This window comes from Neurospora hispaniola (genome assembly GCF_033458365.1).
Source record: "Neurospora hispaniola strain FGSC 10403 chromosome Unknown B0T23scaffold_9, whole genome shotgun sequence".
Taxonomy (NCBI): domain Eukaryota; kingdom Fungi; phylum Ascomycota; class Sordariomycetes; order Sordariales; family Sordariaceae; genus Neurospora; species Neurospora hispaniola.
Genome location: NW_026944414.1, coordinates 1291523 through 1314320, shown reverse-complemented (window position 1 = coordinate 1314320; position 22798 = coordinate 1291523). Strand labels below are relative to the sequence as shown.

Below are 22798 nucleotides of genomic sequence, written 5' to 3'. Positions count from 1 at the left end.
CGAGTTTGGAGGAGCCTCAAATGTCCCGTTATCATGTCAAGTTCTTTTCGTGAAACGGGATGTGGTGTATCTGGCGTTGACATGCCGGCTTCCTTGTTGAAATGAGGTCGTGGATGATTTTCATTGCGTCTCCAATTTCTCCAACTTATTGGTCACTCAGTAAACATTTTGGCGGCTTCGCTGTCACTCCCATCACTGACTGCATTCGAGCTTACTGGCGCGGTGATACCTATGTGAACGAATAGCATTGGCGGCGGACCCCACCGCTCAAGGTACCTTTACGGCGGTGTCCATTTATAGAGGTACTAACTACCCTTTCACCGTCAGTGGGCGAGTGGGCATGTCAGTGTCACATTCCTCGGCACCAGGATTCCGCTTCTCCAGGTCATCTGGGTTCCTCCTATCACCAAGAGCGAGAGGCAGATGATGTGTTTCCATGATCAGTTTTGCTCCAGTGACTGAACTGAACGTTGGAGAGAATGAATTCGCGGCCGCGGTCGGCGCAAAGGGGAGAAATCATGCATCATCCCTGGAATAGCGCGGGGACCCTGCTGGGGAAAAGCTCAAGCAAAACCTGGAGCAAGGGGAGTTTTGGGACCTCGGGAATATCTCCACGAGCGTGGAACAAGATGATCATCAACCCCAGATTTGGTGAGATCTAGTGCGCCCTATAATCGCAGAGGTAAATCTTTCGAGCCGTCTTTCGGACGTACGGCAAGTGGTCACGCCGTGAACGTTTCACAGAGTGTCATGGCCAATTGGTGGGAGGAAGCCGTTTTGTGGAATTTCGATGCCAAGACGTTGTACGGCGCCAAAAGGGAAGTTTGGGTCTGCCAACATTCGGACATGTGAAAGTCAGTCTTCAAATGTACATCCGCACGGCCGCATCAGGTTTGCGTCCACGGGTCACGGTACGGCACTGCAATGCGTCAGCGGATAGTAATACCTCATCTCCGCATCGTCTCTGGCTGCTGGAAGCATGGAATTAAAAAGAATCGTCTCTTGGTCGCAGGTCAATCACCAATTAGGGGTTACATATTCAATTAAGATCGCGCGCCTGCTCTTCATGAAGCAGATGGGCTGTTAACACAAAGTACAGAGACAACCTCGAAAGCTTATGTACATTAACGTTTTCCAAACGCGCAAGAGGCCCGGCCCCAAGCTCAGCAGTACACCCATTATGATGTGCACGCCGCCATACCTCATTACAAGCCGGCTTCTTTACCCCCATCCGGTCCTCATGGCAAAATCATCAACCAACAGCTCCAGTCATCCCGCGTTATTAGACAAGCCCCCAAGGTGTTCATCAGCCTTGCTCTTCTAGAACTGATTTGTGCTCTGCGATTGCGAGAGAGGACTCCGACCCGCTCCGCACCAACAGCTCGACTCTCCCTCACGCTCAACCTGTAGCGTGATGTCAATGTGGTGTCCCAACAGGTAGTTGCGCACACGATCACGAACGTCCTCCATATCCGCACCCCGAACCGCTTGGACGTGCATCACCCCCAGCAGCATGTTCGCAGAGCTCTCTTCGCCCGAATTGCGATCATCGATCCAGAACTTGGGCACCGAGTAGCCCGCGACGCCTCGAAGACCCGAAATACCCGACAGCGTTTCCCGGAGGTTGTACTCGGTCTCCGGGGGGATCGTAAGCAGCAGTCTGCGAGCAGAGGATATCACAAGCGGCAATGATGAAAGAAGAATCAAAACGGCGATGAGGAAGCTGGCAAGCGGATCCCACCCAGACCACGGGACAAAGTGCGTCAAGATGGTCGAGACAATGACAGCAGCACTGCCGAGGGTATCCGCAAGAACGTGCAAGTAGATGCCGTGCATGTTTTCGTTGTCGTGCGAGTGCGAATGCCCTCCATGAGAATGGCCGTGGGAGTGACCATGGTCGTGCTTGTGGTCGTGGCTGTGGCTATGGCTGTGACCGTGGCTATGGTTGTGGCCGTGGGCATCCGAGTCGCTGTGCGAGTGCGAGTGCGAGTGCGAATGTCCACCGCCGCCGCATGATGACCCATGGGAGTGTCCGTGGCCGTGATCGTGGCCATGGTGATGATGCCCAAAAGCAGCCATGCCAACCAAGTTCACCAACAAGCCCATGGTACTGACCACAAACAACTCTCCCAACCTCTTGGTTTCCCTGCCCTCCATCATTCTCTCGATCGCCTCGAACATAATCTCCACGCTAATCAAAACCAGAAACACACCGTTGGCGAAACCACTCAGTGTCTCGATCTTGCCGAAGCCGTAGGGGAACCGCTCGCTGGGAGGCCATTTGCTAGCAACGGCTGCGACCAAGCCAACTGCCAAAGCAACACAATCAAAGAACATGTGTATACTGTCACTCAGGAGACCGAGGGAATCTGTTACATAACCGTAGAATGCTTGTACAGCCATGAAGGAAAGGTTTATTCTGTGAAAAGGGGGTTGGTTAGCAGAGGCAAAAAATAGTACTGACCGCGAAACAGACTGGTGAACTCACGACATGAAGTAGAAGATGCGCCGAGAGTCCTTCTCCGTCATCACAGCGTGAATTATGGGGTACTTGGAGGTATATGGGAGCAGAAACGCAGTGAACTTGGACCACTCAGCAGAATGGTGGTGATGCCCATGCGAGGTGGCCGTAGCTGGCGGCTCAAAGCCATGCCCCTTCTCAAAGCCAGCGGTTGTGGGCGTGATGATGGGTCTTCCGCCAGCGGTTGAGCCCGTCCGAAAGTGCTTGATGGCCCCTAGAGGCGGAATGTTGGGGCGTGTCTTTGTATGCCCTGTTCCGCCAGCACCGGGGGAGTGATTGTGGGCATGATCGTGATCATGATCGTGGTCATGGCTGTGGTCATGGCTGTGATCGTGGCTGTGGTCGTGGTCGTGGTCGTGGTCGTGGTCGTGGTTGTGATTGTGATTGTGAGTATAACTGTAGTTGTAATCGTTGCTTTGCGTCTTCTTATGCGAATGCGCTCCGGTTGCGTACGAGCCCCTACGGCTGGGCGGAGAGTCTAAAGAGCTCAGAGAAGGGAGGGATGGCGGTGTGTGGGAATGCGCATGCCCGTGTGAGTGGTCGTGGGAGTGTCCGTGGGAGTGTGAATGCGAATGGTCGCAATGGTCGTGTCCATGGCCATGGGAGCGCAAGTGGTCCGAGGCCAGATGATGGTGCTGCGGGTATGTGGACGCCGGCAAGGCGTAGGAGGTAGCCATTATGATATTATAGCAATATCTGAGACAACAATTGGCTAGGATATTGTCGTGCGCGGTGTCAAGGAGAGCTTCAATGCCCCTATTATCGATCTATACCGCTCGGCATGTGGTTATTGAGTAGAGATTTCGGGGAGAGACGGCCGGCGCAAGTTTGCGTTTGTCACTGGTGGTTGTGTTGCGATAACGAAGGATGGAGCTAGATAGCAACACGGGACAACGGCATCAGCTACAAGGCCTTTCAACGACAAAAAGAACCAATTGAGTGGCTTGCTGGCAGTGCTGAGCGAAACTAGATCAGAAAATTGCCTACCGCCACTCTTTATCCCTGGGGTCGTCCTCGCGTGTACCCTTATGGCTCCGAAAATCGCGACGATCGGGTCTCGTTCACTGGTGAGACATGCGGTTACGAGTTCCGGTCAGGGGAACGCAAGCAACCGCGGCCGATATGTACCGTGCACCCCGCTCCGGTAGGTCCAAGGTGGTGTCACAGAAGGGCTGACTTGGGTAGTTTGCTTTGGGGCCGCGATTCGGACGCGTACGAGGAAAAGCAGTAGCGACGATGATGGCGACAAGTCGACAACACAAAAATGTCAAGCGAAGGAGATGATTAGGTAGTCTGTGGGTGTTGATGTTGTGCAGTGCAGCAGTGGTCTTGGTCTAAATGGTCATGGCCAGTCAAGTCCAGCAAGAAGCGGTCCCTCGTCTGGTGTCTTGTCTTGTATTGGGTCGCTGGGTCTCTTGGGGGGAAGCCGGCCGCCTTCCTTTTCTGTGCCCCTTGAAAGAAGCCCATCCCATCATTCCCATGTCCGTGTGGGGGAAGACAATCGGAAGCCACCGTGATAAGAACAATCATTGGCTGTGTTTCAACGACACAATGACCCCTGCAGGCAGTGCCATTGCATGAGCCGGGGGCTTCTCCACGGGGGATAATCGGTGCTAACCACCAGCGCAAAGTCAACGTGTGAATGTTAACAAGGTCCATCAGGACATGGCAATGGTGAATTCAACAAGTGCTTCTTGACCTTTGCCACTTGCAATAGTACACTACCATACTGTATCGATTCGTTGTCCTAAGTATGAGACACCCGCCCGAGCTGGTTCATTCGCACAAATAGGTACCTATCATTTCTCCTGTTGTTCTGCGGCGTCACAGCCCGACATCAAGTTTGCATCCCTGCCGCCCAAACCTGGAAACCCACCGATCTCCTGCGCATGAGACGGTGCAGTGAGGTGATTGGAACAGCTGTCCCATACTGTCTGTCCGCTCGTGCCTGCCGCTGTCTACTGTGCAGTGTACTGTAACCCCAGCACCCAACCTCGCCCCTGATCTTCCCGCATCCAACCTACACCACCATGTACAGAGGTACCTGCACACAAACACACCACTCGTGATGGCTTCAATCCCCGTTGCCCTCGTAATACCTTTGGTCCTTACAGGACTGGCGCTACTGGTCACATACCTAGTCCTAGGCCCCTCCAAATATGACGGTCCCTCTTCAGGCAAAGGAGTGGTTGTCCACGTCCTCGTTCTTGGTGACATTGGCCGAAGCCCACGCATGACGTACCACGCCCTGAGCATAGCCAAACACGGCGGCAAGGTCAACCTCATTGGTTATCTAGGTAAGATTTCCGGGTCGAGCAGCACCGCTGCGGCCTTCTTCAATTTACTAACATCCTCACCAGAAACTCCCCCTCACCCCTCCCTCCTCTCCTCTCCCTCCATAACCATCCACGCCCTCTCCCCTCCCCCAGTTCGTCCCGCCCGCATCCCGTTCCTCCTTTTCGCCCCCTTCAAAGTCCTCCACCAATTCTTTTGTCTCTTTGCCCTCCTCTCCTACACCCTTCCCCCCTCCCAATGGCTGCTCGTCCAGAACCCGCCCTCGATCCCCACCCTCTTCATCGCCAGCCTCGTCTGCCATCTCCGCTCCACCAAGCTCCTCATCGACTGGCACAACTACGGCTGGACCATTTTATCTTCCACCCGCGGCCCCCGGCACCCTTTGGTCTACATCGCCAAGCTGTACGAGTGCCTCTTCGGCCGGCTGGGCGACCACAACCTAACCGTCACGCACGCCATGGCGCGCCAGCTGCGGCTGCCGCCGTATAAGATCCAGGGGCCGATAACGGCTGTGCATGACCGGCCTGCGGAGATTTTCAAGCCCATGTGGTGGGGGAAGGCGCGGCAGGACGTGTTGGAGCGCGTGCTCCCCGCTGAGCAGAGGGACCTGGTACCCAGCATCATGGAGGGCAACACGAAGCTGATCGTCAGCAGCACATCCTGGACGCGCGACGAGGACTTTGGCATCTTGCTTGATGCGCTGGTTGCGTACGCGGCTGATCCCGTGTCGAAGACCACGCCCGTGTTGGCAGTTATTACGGGCAAAGGTCCGCAGAAGGAAATGTACTTGGCACAGATTGCTGAGCTTACAAAGAGTGGTCAGCTGCCGAATGTGAGCATTGTCACGGCGTTCTTGCCCTTTGAGGACTACGCGAAGCTGTTGGCTTGCGCGGATTTGGGCGTATGTCTGCATATGAGCAGCTCGGGCGTGGATCTGCCGATGAAGGTAGTGGATATGTTTGGGGCGGGACTGCCGGTGGCGGCGTTTTGTGGGTATGAGAGCTTTGGGGAGTTGGTGAAGGAGGGAGTGAATGGAAGGGGGTTCGAGACTTATGGAGAACTTTCGATCATATTGAGAACCCTGTTGAGCCCGGAGGGGAGCGGAGAGTTGGAGGTGTTAAGGAAAGGGGCTGTGAAGGAGGGGGCAAGGAGGTGGGATGAGGAGTGGGACGCGAAGGTTGCGAAAATCATGGGATTTGCGGCGTGATCCTTCATGTTGATGTCGATATCGCCCTAGAGCAACCTCTAGTTGGTATTGTTCGCATGTATGCGTCTTAATAAATCTGATATTTTCATTTCATTTCTTACGACACTGATTCCTTAATGCTGCCAAGAGAAACACATGTCTGACTCTTTAATGGGGATCGCACAGTTTGGTCCCTGGGAGATGATGGATAACTTCGCCTGTTTCTTGAATAACCGGGCTACTACCCCGACCTCACACTATACAATTCCTTTAACACCCATTCCCCTCAAAGCAATGTCTCTAGTTGAAGCCATCTCGACGGTAAGAGTGTCGTACGAGTTACAGTATACTAATTCAAGAACTTGCCACCACACCCACCACAGATCCCATCACCCAACATGGCAATGATTTCTCCCCTGATCCTCTTCTCAGCATTCTTTCTCTTAATATCCAGCTGTTCCTCTTCGGTCAGAGGACGAGCATCCGCATCACCTTCCCCTTCCTGCATCTCTACGTCGCCATCTTTGTCCTTAACCTGCTGCTCGGGCTGCTTGTCTTCATCACTAAACTTGGGGTTAGGAGGAATACATTTGCGAGCCAAGATCTCTGCCCGCATGGTCCTCGATCCACAAGCGCCGCAGTTCCTCGTGATTCCGGGCATTTGGATCGCCAGTCCACTTGTCGTGCACACGCTGAAGAAGTGGCCGTTCTCACAGCCGCTTAGGCCGCTGCGTTTGTCTTTTTGTTGTTGTTGCTGTGAGTGTTGCTGCTTTTTGGTGACAGGTGGCAAAATTCTGGCGCCGCAGAGGTCGCATTTCTGGCGGGCTATGGCGTACGCAAAAAGGGTATTGAGCTTCTGCGGAAACTGGTGTTCGGGAGCGTTGAGGTTAACGAGGTTGGAGGGATGGTTGATGGTTACGCCGGGGACTTCATCGCCGCCGCCGTATAGCCATTCGAAAAGACGGGCTTCGGTCGTCAGCCTAGACTGGGATTGTTGAGGTTCTGCTGATTTGGTGACAGAGTTCCGTGTCGGCACCGGTGATGGAGTCAAGGGCCTTTCAGGCCCACGGAGGGCAGGATCAATGGCTTCTTCGGCGCCTTTCTCCTTCTCCTGCTCTGTGGCCTCTTGCACTTGATCGGCCTGATCGTAAGGCAATGCAGCCCCCCTTTTCCGCGGCTTGGTTCCGAAGAACACTGTTGATCGGACCGTGTGCCAACCGCCGCGCTCCGGGTGCTGCGTGCTATGTAAACTGGCAATCATGGCCGTGACATTCCCACCTGATGATATCGTGAGACCGTGTAGTCTAAACCGATGTGGGTGGATTTCCGGAACCTCTGGCGCCACCGCCATTGCATCTTTCCCATTGTTGGTCATGTCGATGGTGTTATCATCGTCATTGCCATAAAAGTCATCGTCGTCCAGATCTTCATCCTCATCGGACTCGTCAGACGCCACCGATACATCATCATCATCTCCGTAACCCCGCTTAAAATGCATGTCAGCGGGAACACTGACCGCCAACTTTTGCAAAACCTGAGTCACCCATTGCGGCTCGTGAGTCTCGCTAGGCGAATTGACAAGGTCACTATCCTCGTTAATCGACGTAGCAACTTCACCAGGAAGAGCAGGTACGTTCGTCTCATACCAGTCGAGATTGGTAGAGGTTGCCGACATGCGAATAAGAGTAAAACGCGGAACGGGTGTCTGCTTCTTAAGGTCCGGACGGTGAATGACGAGGTCTGTGTTGGATATCAGTAAGGACGCAAAGATTCAAGACCTGACACTGGAAGGGTACTCACCGATGATAGGATTCGTTGATGGCTGGTCAACAGCTTCATCCATATATGTCGTTCCACAATCACTAGAATCATGAGGCTCACAGCTGTATTCCTCGCCGCCGACGAGAGCTACCTCAAATGGCTTGTAGTCAAAGCCCGTGACGATGAAGCCACGACAGTATTTGACCCTGCCTGCATTCCAAACCTGTTCATAACCGTTAGCCTCAGACAAAAACACTGCCTAGATAATCAGTGGCGGTGTGGCTTACAGCGTCTTCAAACTCCACAAATGAGTCTGTCGAAAGGTGTAGGCATCTGCCGTAAGTGTCCGTCTCCTCAAACTTGAGTTCCGGCAGCTCTCCTCGCTTCCAGTTAGAGGCAAGCGTAACTTTACGGAAGCCGACATAGTTCCTATCAACGTAGGAAAGAAGGCAACTGCGCCCATCACCTTCTTCTACCCACGGGCTAAAGTTAATGCCGAATGATGTACCAAAAGGGACCCAGTCTGGATCCATAACCTGCCATACCGCGTCAGCTTCGGGTTCCCATGCAGAGTTCTAACTGGAAAGATACTCACATTTCCCTTCGGATGAGGCCCTGAACACTGGAATCTCGCCACCTCATTCACATACCACACCAAGCTTTCCTTGGACTCGACCAGCAAGGAAATGTTGCTTTTACTCCTGGTTTCGTCGACTTTCAGCATACTTTGCACACTAATAAGTGCTACCTCTCTCTGATCATTAATCGTAGCGAGAAGTGCCTGTCCCGGTGCAATCTCTTTTGCCCACGCAAACCCATGGATGTTCTCTGTCAAGACAAGTTGTTGACCAGGCACCATCAGCCTTTCGCCGACGCCCCAAAGCACACTCCACGATATTAGCTCTCTCCGCTGCAGCATTCCCTCGTTTGCCCTCGGTAGAATATTGGCCACAGCGCTGTCGTCTCCGTACATGGCCAATGTTCCAGAGCCCGTCAGTATGGCGAGTATAGGTCGCCGGTTGAGTCCCAACCCGGAGGGCGACCAGGCTATCCGCACAACATGATTCATGCTACTGCCCACGCCAGTAATGGGCCCGAAGCCAGCGCCAAAGGGTTGATTTGCGCGCTGATGGGCGCCGACACCGTCATCATCATCATCAGAGTCAGCAGCAGAGCTCAGCGCATCTGAGACGTTGTCCTCACTATCAGAGTCGTCATCGTCGTTACCGCCAGCAGCTGCTTGGTTATCGTAAGGGAACGGAAGATTCTGCGTCTGGAAAAGCTCCCTGTTGATTCGTGGATCTAGTGGCGGGTAGGAGACAGGCATGTGTTTGCTGCCTTCGGAGAATTGGGCTCTCGGGTTGTTGCGCCGGCTTTTGCTCTGGCCTTCCTCATCATCCGACCAAGACGTTGACGGGGTGTGCGAGCCAGGTATCAAGATTTGATGGTGGCGAACCTGTGCTTGAGCCAGCTTCTCCTTCTCCTGCCGTCGTTTAGTGAGGTCTGGAAACTCTGGGACGTAGACATGGACAGAATCGTCGGCGGCTACGGCCAGCTCGCCGTCACATGAAAAGGCAATGGCACGCTTCACGAGAGGCCTTGAGTTGAGACTGAGCTCCCTCAGAGGGAGAAACTGCAATGAGATGTTAGCAAGAGGTCACACGATAGGACATGGTGAATGTTGTCTGATTGGTTGGCAATTGGCTAGTAGCTGTGGTAGTGAAGTTACTGACAGTCTACACTGGCCGCAGACCATTCATCTTTGTGCAAAAACGCCACGTAAATTTGTTTTCAAGTCATATGTATTTTGTATGCAACAAGTACGAAGCTCCAGAAGTGACATGACAAGGACGGTCTTTGCAGCGTACCTTTTGTTGGAGCTTGGGCTCGTCGCTCATGGTGGGTGGTATCTTTTTCGCCGCGACTACTTTATTAATATATGTGATCACAGGATAACGAGTAAAGGCTGTTTAGTTGTGGGGGAACCATGGCGATTCTCCCCGAAGGTGAGAGATAGTCGCCGGGATGGGTTCAGAAGGCCTAGTGGTGTTCTTGCAGGATGTAAGTGAGTGGATGGTTCAAGTTGAAACTGAACTTTCCATTTTGGACGACGGGAGGACGACCAAAGCACGAACTTTGCCTGCCCCACCATGTTCCAGTGCCAACCCTAACCCTTCTATATATGCTGAAAGAAAGTCAGGGGCTTGGGGTCAAGGCTGCTGCTGTGTTGAGCTCACATATCTCGACCTATATGTTCAGCGTGGCCGAGGAAATTCAAGGACACGCTTCAGTTGTACCGTAGTACAATCGCCGAAAAGTAAACAAAGTATAACATTATTTGTAAGTCTTGAGTCCACCTCCCTTACTGCCTTATTTCTGTGCAGATTCGAGCCACGACCCCATCTGCCATAACACTGCGCATCCGACAACAGCTCCCAGCGCAGAGAGCTTCTTCACCAACCAGTCATCATCTGTAAGAGGTTTGGCGAACTGGCTTTTGTGCGTCAATAGGGTCTCGTTCTTGGTCTCTTTCTTGGTCTCATTTTTGGCCGCGTTTCCCTTCCCGACCGAGATGGCTTCTTCTTCGCCTGCCTTTTCCCTCAGTGCCGCAATGGTCTTGCTCAGCGCAAGCAAGTCCTCTTCTAGAGTTGTATTTTTAGACCCATCAACCTCCACGTTTTGTACGTTACCGAAGAAGTCTGTTACAAGGCGGCTGCGTGCTGCCTCCGCCCCTCCGGGAAACAAATCGTAGCGCACTCCCGCGTTCGAGTGAATCTTTTCATATGTGTAGCTGTCAAAGAGGTCACCGACTGTCTTCTTGCTACTAGTGTCTTTGACTTCGTTTTCGAGAAACTCGAGGTTATAGTAAGTGTATCGATCAATAACCGCGACTCCAATATCGTTGTCGGCGTGGTGAGAATAGGACGACTGGTCGAGTTCGGACGATCCGGTCGCGATGATGTTTGGGGAGTATAGCTTGCTGTACATGGTGTTTGCTTGGCAGGTGTCGATCATGAAGAGGATCTCGTGGTATCTAGGCGTGAACCGAGTTAGCATCATCGAAGCACTTGCGCAAAGCGGACGCGTAGGAGATCACACCTCTTCTTCTCCCACATTTGCTCGAAGGCATCCGCCAAATCAAATGCGCCGATCTCCTCGGCATCCTGGAACTTGAGAAACTCGTTGCCTCCGTGTCCCGTCATATACACCAAAATATTGCTCCGATCGTCTGTCAACAACCTCTTGCTCCGGGGCATCTCATCGCCCACGCGATCCGTCAAGAGACGGATAAAGTTCTCCACCGTGACTTCGTATCCCCTATAATCCACTTCGATGTTGTCGCCATAGAGATCGACGGCACGGTCGGCGTTGGAGTACACAGTTCCCGGGAAGGCGTTGCGGGGATTGCATGCCATGTCATCCGGAAGCATGAGGATGATTTGCGAGTCGGGGATCCCGAGGCGCTTCACGGTGCGGTAGATGGACAGCACATTGGCAAGATGGCGGTAGTTGAACCAGAACCGTGACGTGCAGACGAGGACGGCCCAGTTACTTGTGTGTTCGGCTTCAACAACGGCGGCGGTGCCGAGCAGCATCGCGCCCAAGAGGGCCGGCAGCCGGAGAATATTGCTAAGCTTCATCTTTTATTTGGTCCGGATCCGAAATATCGGGATCAGTGGCGGTACCTCGGTCGAGTGTCGCCGCGTGTCGATAAGTATCGTGCGGATGGGGGGTCCGGATGGTCTTCTGATTTTTCCGTGTTTACGTGTCCTTCGTCCCTTTGCGACCCATGATCAAGGCAGTCGGCCGCTCGGTTCTTGTGTCGTTGGTTTCGGTTGTGTGAAAGAGACGGTGTTGGTTGAAGCGTGCGTGTCGAGGTTGTGCAACACAGCCTGAGAGGGAGCGCAGAAACCGGGCCAATCCCAACTGCGTTGCGGTGCCTGCAAACCGTCATGGGCGCGTTCGTTTAGGTATGCAGTTGGCGGCTTTACATAATCCTTGGTGTAATGAACCGTTTCCAGGGATATCCTGACAACTCTTGCCCCCCCGGCGACCTGCCAACAATGGAGGGGTGCCGCTGCCCCCTGGACCGGCAAGCTAGGAAAGCTTGGCTTAAAAAAAAGGCTTCCCTGCCCGAACACTTCAACGATCATCTGACACAAGCACATCCAAAGTGTATGTAGGATCACATCTCTGCAAATTTCTTGTTTTGTTTTCATCAGCAAGAAAGCAAATATTTCAAAGGCTCAGAGCTCACGTTCTCAGTCCAATCGTATGGCGGAAGCCATGTCATCACCTCTATCGGCATCGACCTGTACGGACATTGATTCTCGTATGGACGTCCTTTAAGCGCGCGGTGCGGATCTTCCGTCGGAGTGGTGAATACAGGTATTTTCAAGCCCGTCAGTTGTTCTTGTCTCTTCACCACAGAGGCAGTTTCCCATCCACAATCTGTCACTTGGAGGTATCATGATCCTCCTACCATAAAAGTCACACGTTCAATCAATACGACTTGGAACAACGGCATGTGATATGAAGTGACGACAAGGTGCATCTGGTAATAACCCCACGGCATCCGAGATTTACGTTTAGTTGGATGACAAAGAGGGGGAAGTACCTTACCATGGGTCCAGCCGGTGAAAAGTTCCATCTCTATTACTAACCGTCTCCTATGCTGTACGTATATTTCGTGGGTCTTTCTCCCCGTTCACATGAGTTACAATCTCTTCACCTCAAATACTCGCTCGAAAACAGCCACTCATTCTCAGTTTCGTCCGTACTCCATACACCTGCGTCACAGCGCCTGGTCAGTCAGTTAGTCGACATCCATAGACTACTTAGAATCAGACCAGAGCTTTCCCTCTCTCCTCGCAAGCGTGGTACGTCCTGGAGTTAAACGAGCAATCACCCGGCTCATAGAAGGTCAGTCGCCAGCTAGCTACGTAGGTAGACTTCAGTTGCATTTGTCACCTCCATGGTTCCTTCTCCCAGCACGCCTTTGTTCAAGTCTGACTCGCAGTGGAACTCCCGTCCGGCAGCTTCCATCGATTCTTCTCTGACGCTGCATGTTTCCTCCACCATTGCGCGCTAATCCACACCCCAGCAGCCGCTACGCTACCTAGGTACCCTGCCGGCTTGCTACTTTAAACTGGCTGCAGCCCCGCTTGTGTGTGCGTCAACTCTATTAACATTACACTAAGAAATATTAGAGCCCGACCGAGAGGGACGGGAACCTTGCAACACGCCTGCAGAAAACACTGCAAGTGGCCCGGCCATCATTACATTGATTACTTACGAGGCTTGTTGTTTACCTCGCAGACATCCCAAATCGGACGCCCGTTCTCGCATCACAATCCAAGACCCCAGGTGACTAATTCTACGACTGCTTTGCGTCTGTAGCTTTTCCTTCCCTTCCAGTTCCCCTCCCGTCTCCAACGTTGGCTCAGCTATAAACCTTCGGCCAACTACCGGTACCGTCTCTCCGTCCGCTCCAGTCTTCCAACTTTCCGCCTGCTCTCAGTCCTCCCTGGCCGTCTTCCACCGGTCGATCCAGATTCTTCGCCCGTCACAGTACTCAGCCCCAGCCTCGATCTCAAAACTGCACAGACATCGATCGCGACGGGCCCATCCTCTTGTTAGTTCGAGAGGCCTCGGTTCAGCCCTGACAAACTTCTCCGCAACCCATCGTCATCGTGGGCCTGCCCTCCTCACGTCAAAGGAACGGGACGCCTTGCCTAGGTACTCTGAAAGAGCCTGGATCCCAGCTATCCTCCGGGTTCCACCCATTACACACAAACCACCGCGCGAGATTGAACCCTGAGTTTCGAGTCTTGAAATCTTCAGACATACATCATTCCTTTGTCCGTCCGGAACAAGAGTCCGTAGGCCCATATAAAGCATTAGCTGCTGTTTCGACGTCCTCGATACCTCGCTTTCTGTCTTAGCCATCAACATACCCAGGGTCTACAAGATACCAACATGGGCAAGCCCCCAGCATACCTTTTCGTTGTGAGGTAAGCTGGATTTTTGTGTACCTTGATGGCCACGGCGTTGCTTCCTGCATGGCATCTTGTGGCCGTCGTGTCCCCAACTTTGTCCGGACGTAACTGACCACGCTATTAAACAGGCACGGATTGCGCCTCGATGTAGCCGACAAAGACTGGCATCTCACGTCGCCGACCCCCTACGATCCCCCCCTCACGTATGGTGGCTGGAACCAAGCCAAAAACCTTGGAGCTCGGATAGCCAACATTATCCGAGAGAGAGTCGAGGAGGATGAGACAGCTGCCAAGGCTGCAGCGCAAACCGATCCCACGGCGAAACCGAAACGCAAACGTTACGAGGTCGTCATCCACAGCTCCCCGTTTCTGCGATGCATCCAGACCTCCGTTGCCATCAGTGCCGGCTTAGCACAAGACTCGACCCCATTCGGACCCTCTACGGGTGGCGATGACAAAGAGCTTTCAGGGAACTTTGCCCACGGACACCGAGCCAGGCCGTCGACCGCGTCCAATTCCGCTTCTGGCCCAGCACCCTTAAAGATACAAGTAGTTCAAGGGACGGCCATCCGCAAATCTGTTCTCCGGCTGGACGCTTTTCTGGGCGAGTGGCTGTCACCTAGCTACTATGAGCTCATCAGCCCGCCACCCGAGTCTGTCATGATGCTTGCAAGCGCCAAGGCAGATCTCCTCAGACGCGAAGATTACAGCAGCTACCCTCATTTCAACGCTTACAATCACTCAAATCTCCAAGGGCAGCTTTGGAGCCCGACCCCGCAGCGCACGCACAGCTCCATTGACCTTCTGGAAAAGGATGACCTGCCCGGTGTGGCCAGTTCTGTGCCTAGGAGCGAGAGCGCCAGTAGCCAAAGTACCTGCCAGTCCCAACCCGATTCTACCCTGCAATCGGCCAGTCATCCTTTCCCAGCCATGGGCTACGTCCCCCCAGTTCCCCATTATGCAATCAACAACAATAGCACTATTCCTCCGGGTTATGTCGCACATGCTCGGGATGCGTGCTGTGATATTGACTACCAATGGGATTCGATGCGGGCTCCTCTTGAATGGGGCGATGGTGGCTCCTTCCCCGAAGAATGGACCTCGATGCATTCAAGGTTTCGTGCAGGTATTCAGATGCTAGTTGACTGGTACTCCAAGGCCGAGCACCCTACCAAGATGGTCACCAAGACGGTTTCTCGGTTCGCCCGGAGGGAGTCAACCCAGGCCCAGGAATCCGAAGATAGTGACGACGTGGAGATCGAATCGATCGTTATTTTGGTATCGCATGGTGCGGGATGCAATGCACTGATTGGCGCCATTACCCATCAACCAGTCCTCGCAGACGTTGCCATGGCGTCACTTACAATGGCGGTTCGGAAGCCTGATCAGGAAATACATGAGAACATCCAGCGAACAAACACGGGCCAGAAGGGAACGATACCCATCCATCACTACTATGATCTCAAGTTGTTTGCCAACACAGACCATCTGCGTATCCCTGGCCAAGCACCAAATCTGTCGCGGTCTACATCCATCTCCGTTGCTAGTGTCGCCACTGCCCGGAACCGTTACACTCACTCCCACTCTATTTCCACGTCGAATTTCTCCTATCAAGAAATCGTGAGAGGGGGAGGGGATGTGCCTAACAATTCCCTGAGCGCCAGTCGCAGAGGCTCTAGTGGCTCCTCCACCACTCCTAGGTTTGTATTTGGTACTTCCAGTGCCAGCAACGGAAGTGGAGGTGGTATTACGGTTGGAAGTGGTGTCTCATCATTCGGCTTGAGTAAGCCTTCGAGTCTGTCAATAGGTCGTGGACGTAAGACATCTATAGGCCTGTGGTCACCAACCGGTCTCCGCAACAGTACTGGATTCGATGATGACGATGACGATGATAACATGGTCCTGAATTTTGGTACACCAGCAAATGATTCCAAACCTTCGACTATGAAATCGTGACCTAGAGGTCAAATCGGCGATTAGTTCAACGACTTCGTGCGGGCAACCATCCCTCGCAACAATTTCCTTGGTTGTATTCAGCATCATAAGCATACGGGTCAAGCGGGCGTTTTGGGTTTATCTTACAACTTTGTCTTGCCCCAATACCAGGGTATGAGGGCCTTTTTCTTGGGTGTGGAAACTGGAGAACTTGGGATGTCTTTGGATTTGGTCCGGGCATTAGGAGAAAAAAAGAAGGAGAGAAAAAGAGGATAGGGCACTTTTGGGTGTACGCCCTCGCGGGAGAATGAACCTATTCGGCTTGTTTGCCTTACTTTTATTTCTTAGGGCTCTACGGTTATGGTATCACGGCGCAAACGGTGTTTTCTCCCCTCCTGAATCTCCCAAGCATAGGTTAATCTGTATCATAAAAATGCAGTCATATTTTGAATTACTATTCCGTTCCTTCTCACATATACGAATACCGTTTGTGCATAGCTTGCACGTGCACAACTGCCACAGAGCATATAAACTATTGGTTAAGGCGTCATCTGGTGTGTTATTGAACAGCAAAGCTAGCTCACCACTGCAGTTGTCAAACCAATCGTTTTCCATGAAAACAAAAGGTTTCTGATCACATTGCTGCGAACCACACTAACCGCTAGATGCGATTGAATTCGCGACTCCTACCTGACCTTGCTAACATGTTTCACTGCCAAAAGTGGTCCTTTTTTTTTGGCTGCCAAACGCCTATTGTGTATTCCGCTTAGGCATATATCTATCCAAGATGGGCGTCCGCACGCGTTCGCCCAAGGCAGTGAACTTTTGACGTTTTTGACGACCGAACATTGCGAAATCGATACGTATGAAATCGACAAGATCATTTATGATAATACATACTTATCTTGCCGCCATAGGATAAATCAAACTTGAAAGGGCGAGCGGGGTATACGCAGGTAGTACTTTGAGTTGTAGCCTTTTTTCCCCATCATGCTTCGGAAAAGATGCCTCTCTACCTAGCGAGGCCTAGGTACCCTACTTATCAAAATCAAAAAGGTAAACCCACCTTTTTCTTCGGCCAAACCGAGGACCTTGCCATTTTCCTGGCCATCTACAGTAGCCCAAAGGGAAATCATATACTTTCAGTTTTACCAGTCACGCTGATTCCGAACACAATGTCAGTCATTTGTCTGGTATCTTGTCCTCTGGAGGATATGCATTCAATGGTTGACAAAACGCCATCATTTCTCAACTTTTGGACGCTCATCTATGTAGATGAGAGGTGCCCAGATGGCCATGGGATTGCCAAGACAAGATCATGCGTTTGGCGGTGGGAATGACTCTCTTCTTGTTTGAGTACACTACAGTTCACCCCTGGAGAGACCGTTGGCGCGGGACTTTACAGAAAAACCAACGGGACAACCAACACGGAGAATTGCACAAAGAGTATATATAAAGCCTCGAAAACGCATCTGGAAGTTTTGCAGACCCCTGTCACAAGAACCGCGCTAACAAACATTCCGAGCATTAACTATATGTCCTGGATTTCGTTTCAACAACATGCCACATGTTTGAACTGATAACCCCTTAATCTGGTTGGTGGTGTCGGCTCAAGGGATTTGAGACGGAAACTTTTCTCTCCCTTTTTTTTCTTTTTTTTTTTCCCTTTTCTTTCCTCCCTCGTTTTGTGCACATTGTTACATGTGACTGTAGATGTAAGGACGTTTAGGCTATGATCGAGCCCTTGATCATACATATCGAACGGGAATCGAACGGCCATCGAACTACCCTACGGGCTGGGGCTGACCAGTGGCACCCGACGGCGGGTGACGATGCCCTGTGGGCAAGGACAGAGAAACGTTTTGTGTGGAGTGTTTTGCTAAGGTACCCGCGGCCGCTATGCAGTGTTGAATCCGCCTTAACCCCGGCGCGCCCCGGGTCGCGCGCCGAAGCATGGACCCCTGAGACTCACTTGCTGCCACCGATCTTGGAAGGATCTCGGGGGGGTGTCTGTCTCGTTCAGATTCGGCGCTCCCGTGCCACCCAAGGAGGGCCCACGGGGGTGCACTCTCTTGTACTTTCCACTTAGTGAATACACTGTACCCAATAACGATAACATTCGTACTGCAGGTATTTCCAGGAGACTGTGTACTTAGGTTTGGCGGGAGGCACCGGCAGCTTTATGGGGAGGGCACTGGGGGGGTTTGACAGAGAACATGTCTGATGTCACCCCCTAACCCACCTACCCACCCAACCCAACAACCTTTAGAAGATCGAAAAGTTCACGGTTCTGCGACAGAAAACTTTCCGGATCACCGCTACTACTCCATGGAGATGATAGCAAACATTCTGTGCGCCTGCGATAAGTACCTTCGTACTGTCTGTTGGGGTCGGGGATACGGTTTCGGCCGAGTCATCTCTAGATTTCATGCGTGGGATGTTTCTGGCCCTTTCCTCGGCAGATATTTTCACAATTCTGGGCAAATCGGGTCGCATCAGCCCTGCCACTGCCCAGTCAAATGTGCGGTTGTGTCCCTGCAACCTGCCGAGCATTGAACACTCGCGTAGAGGCCGTAGAGTCGCAGGCAGAAGCCCTAGACCCTCTTCGACTCTGGTCGATAATCCTGTCCATCAGCCCATCCATATCCTGACTTCTCGGTCGCATCCCGGACACTGAGCAGACGTTTTGGCCACTCGTTCGGCCTCATGCTCGTGTTTCGCGGATCCGGGCTTAGTATGTACAGACGCCATTATCCATGCATATGTGCTATCAAGACAGGGCGCATAACGTCACCGCTCTCCGTTGCGGGCGTTTCCGCCGCGGGCGCGGACGGCTCGTTGGGCCACGATAACGAACGAAGCTACGACGCTACACTTGGCATCATCCATGACCACCACAACACAAGGACCTGCCACGGACCTTTTTTAGTGACATACTCGAGATAACAGCTGTTGTGGATGCTTCTTTATATATATCGTGGTCCTCTGGTCGTCACGCCGGCCTACCCTTTCCCAAGCTTTTTTCAGACAATCGAGCACTTAGCGATATCACACCCTTTAGACCTACGGCTTTGTTCAACGAGCCTTTCATATTACTTCCATCCGATTCGAACACCTTGTCGATATTACATCCTCCAGACAGCGACCAGATGGGTCCTACAAGCGCCATGGACTCGTTGCCCAACGAGGTATGTGATGTTATCATGATGTTATCCAGGCCTTATCACTTACACGAAATCCCCTATCTTGGCCCCCCTATCGCACTAGCGCCAAGCTTCATCCGCTAACACCACCCCGAAAACCAGATTCTAAACGACATCCTCGACCTGCTTCCAACTCGCGCTCTTCTTCCGCTTGTTCGTGTAAACAGCCATTTCTACTCGGTCGCTTTGCACATTCTCCACCAGCGCCTTTTGCAGGCCGCTGCCCTTCCAGAACATCGCCTCATCCTTGAATGCTACCACCCAAGCGCGAAGCTCTCGACCCCATACCTATACTGCGATTATCTCCGCACAGATAAGATCGGTGCTGGTCCCAATGGCGACGAGGAAGCCAACGGGCCCGAACCCGAGCCCACGCTTGCCGGACTAAAGGGCCTATACTCGCACTTCAGACCCGTCGTTCAGGAGGAGAATCGCCGACCGAGGCTACGCTATCCAAGACGGCAACAGCAGCAAGCCAACAACGGAGAGCCATCTACAAATGCCGCCGACCATCGACCGTCCGAGGAGGTCTTCCTCGACGAAGGCGAGCTGTTCTCCCAGCTCTGCTGCACAACTAACCTCGTCAAGGTTGGACCGAAGCCCGGCTTTTTCCTCAGTAACGTCAATGTAAGCGACGGCATTATGCGTGTCTGGCGCAGTTGGTTATCCGATCAGACCAAATCCACGCTCTCATCAGTAGCGTCGTCGGCGTCCTCATCAACCACAGACCTTCACGCCAATGCGAAGAGAAGCGCGCAGCGAGAAGCAACACGAGAAAAAGCAACCGAATCCCCTGAGGAAAGACTCGCCAGGCTAGCAGAAGCCAAAGCAGCCAGGACCGTTCTCTGGGCTGATCCCGAGCGGAACGTGGGCGTCCGCTTCCGTGTTACGAAGAAGGCGACCGACGATTACATCAACAACCGCCACTACCGGCGCGAGCAGCCGCTGCTTGTGCCAGCCGACGAAGCGTTCGATGAAGAAGAACAACCGGTTGCCTATCAGCTCGAGTTCGACGAGGTGCTGGTTAGGTCGAGCAGGTTGCTCTTCACGATGCAGAAGAGCGAAGAAGTTAGCGAAGGTGCGGGAGGGAACCATGAAGGTACGGCTATCATTGTGTCTTTTGCATGATCGCGAGCTGCTATTCCTTTTTCCCCTTCTCCTGTTTGATCCAATCCCCTATTCCCCGATGGAAGCAACAAGATTGAGCATCTGGCGAGGCCAAGAGAAAGAAGGGAAAGGTAAGTAGCATGGTTGTTCCAAAATGATGCCGGTCTGCACATGGAGCGAAGGTTGGACGGAGGGAGGTGTTGAGGTGTGATAGACCGATTCACCACGGTTCGTTCGCCCCAATCTCCTGCCGTTTGGCGCTTTTGCCCATGTGTTCGCGAGCAAGGTTGGATCGACCAGGCTATTCTGGAACCGAGTTGATATGGGTCACACCAACATTCTTTTCCACAATAAACGAAGTATAGCTAACTCTTTTTCTCGCTATAGCTGTCTTCATGGACCCAACCGGCCCAGTTTCAATTCCAGTCCAGATGATTTTCTGGCCTTCGATGCTCATTGGCGGTGACTCGAATACTTTCCATTGGAACCACATGAGCGCCCTGGAGATGACTGGTCGGGCATGATCGGCTTCTTCCCCCCAAGACGCTGAACATGGAAGACGATTGCCAACTGCAGTGGTCCACCCGGTCTCTGCTCACTCGACACTGAACTTTTTCTTCGTCAAAGGACGCCATCCCCACTTCTTTCACTTTGTTTCCGATACGAAGCTTGAGGTTCTCCCAACGGAACGGAACTAGACCACTCGAATACCGATAGACAAGATGAGCCACACGGGATAGATGGGATAGAAAGTGACATGGGATAAGACAGACAGGATAATAAGGGGCTCTGCAAGGCACCTAGAGATACAGATGCGATTATGCCTATTACAGTTATGGGTTTCGAGGAGTTTTATGGAGTTTCGAAAAGGATAGTTTGGAGATTTTTGTTTCTTTTTAGATGTTTTCCTTAGTGTCTGGCATCGCAGCCAGTTAGTGAATCCAATTGAGATCATCTTTCTCTCAACCTCCTCGAAGCCGCTTTAAATCTCGTGAGTCCTGACACAAATGGGATGGAAAGGGTTTTCGACTCTCAATCTTCAAGACTGTGTCATGGAATATCAACGTCCCGGGAACAGCTTTTGACGATCGAAACCATCATCAATTGAGGATTCACATTCGACAACACATGTCCACGCTATATCATCTTTTGTACGGAACAAAGGGATGAATTGAGGGAGAGAAAGTCCAGGGCGTTAGAAACAAAGATGAAGAAAAAAAAAGCCTGCTCTTAGACTCTGGCTTTGGAACACGTTGACGACACCCAGAATGACTCGACCACGTTGACTGACTGACTTGCAGCCAACGAACGAGTATAAGTAGTTCAGCGGGTACAGTATCGTGTGACGATCTAAATGTACCCAGCAGCAAAACAGACATGGTTTTTTTGTATTGCACATCAACAAACACTTACCTACCTAGGTACTTATACGATTCTCTCCGTGCGGTCTTTATGAAAGGTCCCGGCCGTATTTTGTGATTGGTACGTACCTCGAGAGAGGGATATGTTGGATGTCGTATCTATACACATACCGTAGACAAGGGACATGAAGAAGAAGGCAGCGGGTTCCCGCGATGAGCCGTTCCAGCCCTTTGTTCGTGTGGATGAATGGTTGGATCGGACGGAATCTGTTTCTTTCATGTGTAACCACACTTGTTGGATCTTGATGGGCATGGGAGGGGGAGGGCGGGCTGGTGAGGCTGGGTCAAAGGAGCTGATCCTGCTGTTTGGACTGAAAGGCGTTCAATCCCAAGAAAATGTGTATGAGTGTAGTAGGAGGAATGATTTCACTGATGGTGAGGATCGAGAAGGGAGAGAGAAAATGGTGTAAAGCGGAGAGGGAAGTGGAAATGGGTTGCCCTTGATTCCGTCATTGTCCAGGGTTTGCACTAACAATTTCTGGACCAGCCCCTGAGCGAAGTAAACAAGGAATGGAACCTCGAGTCCACTACCTAGCGATGGGGAGCGACGGAAGGGAAGGTGGTGCATCTTTCCGACGCGGTGTCCTCGTGTGAGTGTAATTGATGGGAAGATAAGAACAACGTCCCTCCGCGAGATCAAAACAGGGCGGCGTCAAGCGCAATATAAGGGAAATGGCATTGCTGCTCACCGTGACCTATTGTCTCGATACATTCGAGTCCAATTCCTTGAAGGGCGGGGCTTTTTGTGTACGGGCGTAAACACCCACCACCCGACACCAGCTACAGGTACGGTTCCACTGTGACGATGTACCCCTTGCAGCAGCGAGACATCTCAGGAACCCCAACCACACACAGCCCCTGTGGCACACCCCTGTACGTGCTATTATAGCTCGCTATGTTCCGCGTCCTGGTTGTCCAGGTGCAGGAGAGCGCCTCCGAACTGGTTGATATTCTGATTTTCCTTTTCAACCTAACAATGAGATGAGCCAGCCATGTTATGATCTGGTCCGATGCTGTCCGACACTCGGGAGAGGCAGGTAACGATGCCTTGTGTTTTCGTGTAGCAAATTTACGAAGCGGCAATTTGCCTGCGAAAAACGCAACAATTCGTTCACGAAAAATAGGACGAGGAAAAAAACCCAAAGCTGCGCGGGAAGGTGCAGGGGGAAGAGCGCCAAGAGGAAAGTTTACGGGCAGGTGCCGTGACACAAAGTGCTTCTTTCCTTTTTCTCTGTTTTCGTTGGAAGAACTGGAACCCGATGTCACCTATTTTTCAATTTTTCAAATTTTTCAAATTTTTTTCCCGCTGTTTGTTTCTACCAACAGACATGCCAGATGGTGGTTGGCGGACCTTGCCTGAATGCGCGACA

The 22798-nt window shown here is 52.3% G+C and overlaps 6 protein-coding genes across 6 annotated transcripts; 3 read left to right on the top strand and 3 right to left on the bottom strand.

The window, feature by feature from the left end:
- Positions 1-1154: 1154 nt before the first annotated feature.
- B0T23DRAFT_245722 (cation efflux family-domain-containing protein) lies at positions 1155-3558 on the bottom strand. Its single transcript, XM_062834114.1, has 3 exons — positions 3509-3558; positions 2489-3394; positions 1155-2419 (listed from the first exon to the last, which is right to left on the bottom strand). Exons 2-3 carry the CDS (start codon positions 3196-3198, stop codon positions 1321-1323), a joined length of 1809 nt encoding a protein of 602 aa, XP_062688848.1. The 5' UTR covers positions 3199-3394; positions 3509-3558; the 3' UTR covers positions 1155-1320.
- A 923-nt stretch (positions 3559-4481) lies between these two features.
- On the top strand, positions 4482-6023 carry B0T23DRAFT_415766 (glycosyl transferases group 1-domain-containing protein; the record flags this gene model as incomplete). Its single annotated transcript, XM_062839606.1, has 2 exons — positions 4482-4818; positions 4882-6023. Exons 1-2 carry the CDS (start codon positions 4590-4592, stop codon positions 6021-6023), a joined length of 1371 nt encoding a protein of 456 aa, XP_062688847.1. The 5' UTR covers positions 4482-4589.
- Positions 6024-6134: 111 nt separating this feature from the next.
- B0T23DRAFT_245560 (uncharacterized protein) lies at positions 6135-9871 on the bottom strand. The gene is made up of 5 exons (XM_062834111.1): positions 9632-9871; positions 8359-9396; positions 8051-8299; positions 7803-7986; positions 6135-7742 (listed from the first exon to the last, which is right to left on the bottom strand). The coding sequence occupies exons 1-5, from the start codon at positions 9659-9661 to the stop codon at positions 6352-6354; spliced, it is 2892 nt and encodes a 963-aa protein (XP_062688846.1). The 5' UTR covers positions 9662-9871; the 3' UTR covers positions 6135-6351.
- Position 9872: 1 nt separating this feature from the next.
- B0T23DRAFT_245567 (GPI-anchor transamidase precursor) lies at positions 9873-11587 on the bottom strand. The gene is made up of 2 exons (XM_062834112.1): positions 10863-11587; positions 9873-10797 (listed from the first exon to the last, which is right to left on the bottom strand). Exons 1-2 carry the CDS (start codon positions 11402-11404, stop codon positions 10134-10136), a joined length of 1206 nt encoding a protein of 401 aa, XP_062688845.1. The 5' UTR covers positions 11405-11587; the 3' UTR covers positions 9873-10133.
- A 1695-nt stretch (positions 11588-13282) lies between these two features.
- On the top strand, positions 13283-15731 carry B0T23DRAFT_245716 (uncharacterized protein). Its single transcript, XM_062834113.1, has 2 exons — positions 13283-13777; positions 13891-15731. Exons 1-2 carry the CDS (start codon positions 13743-13745, stop codon positions 15716-15718), a joined length of 1863 nt encoding a protein of 620 aa, XP_062688844.1. The 5' UTR covers positions 13283-13742; the 3' UTR covers positions 15719-15731.
- Positions 15732-18025: 2294 nt separating this feature from the next.
- B0T23DRAFT_415764 (uncharacterized protein) lies at positions 18026-20973 on the top strand (the record flags this gene model as incomplete). The annotated part of the gene is made up of 4 exons (XM_062839605.1): positions 18026-18063; positions 18627-18885; positions 19003-19999; positions 20395-20973. The coding sequence occupies 4 exons, from the start codon at positions 18026-18028 to the stop codon at positions 20529-20531; spliced, it is 1431 nt and encodes a 476-aa protein (XP_062688843.1). The 3' UTR covers positions 20532-20973.
- Between the last annotated feature and the right edge of the window lie 1825 nt (positions 20974-22798).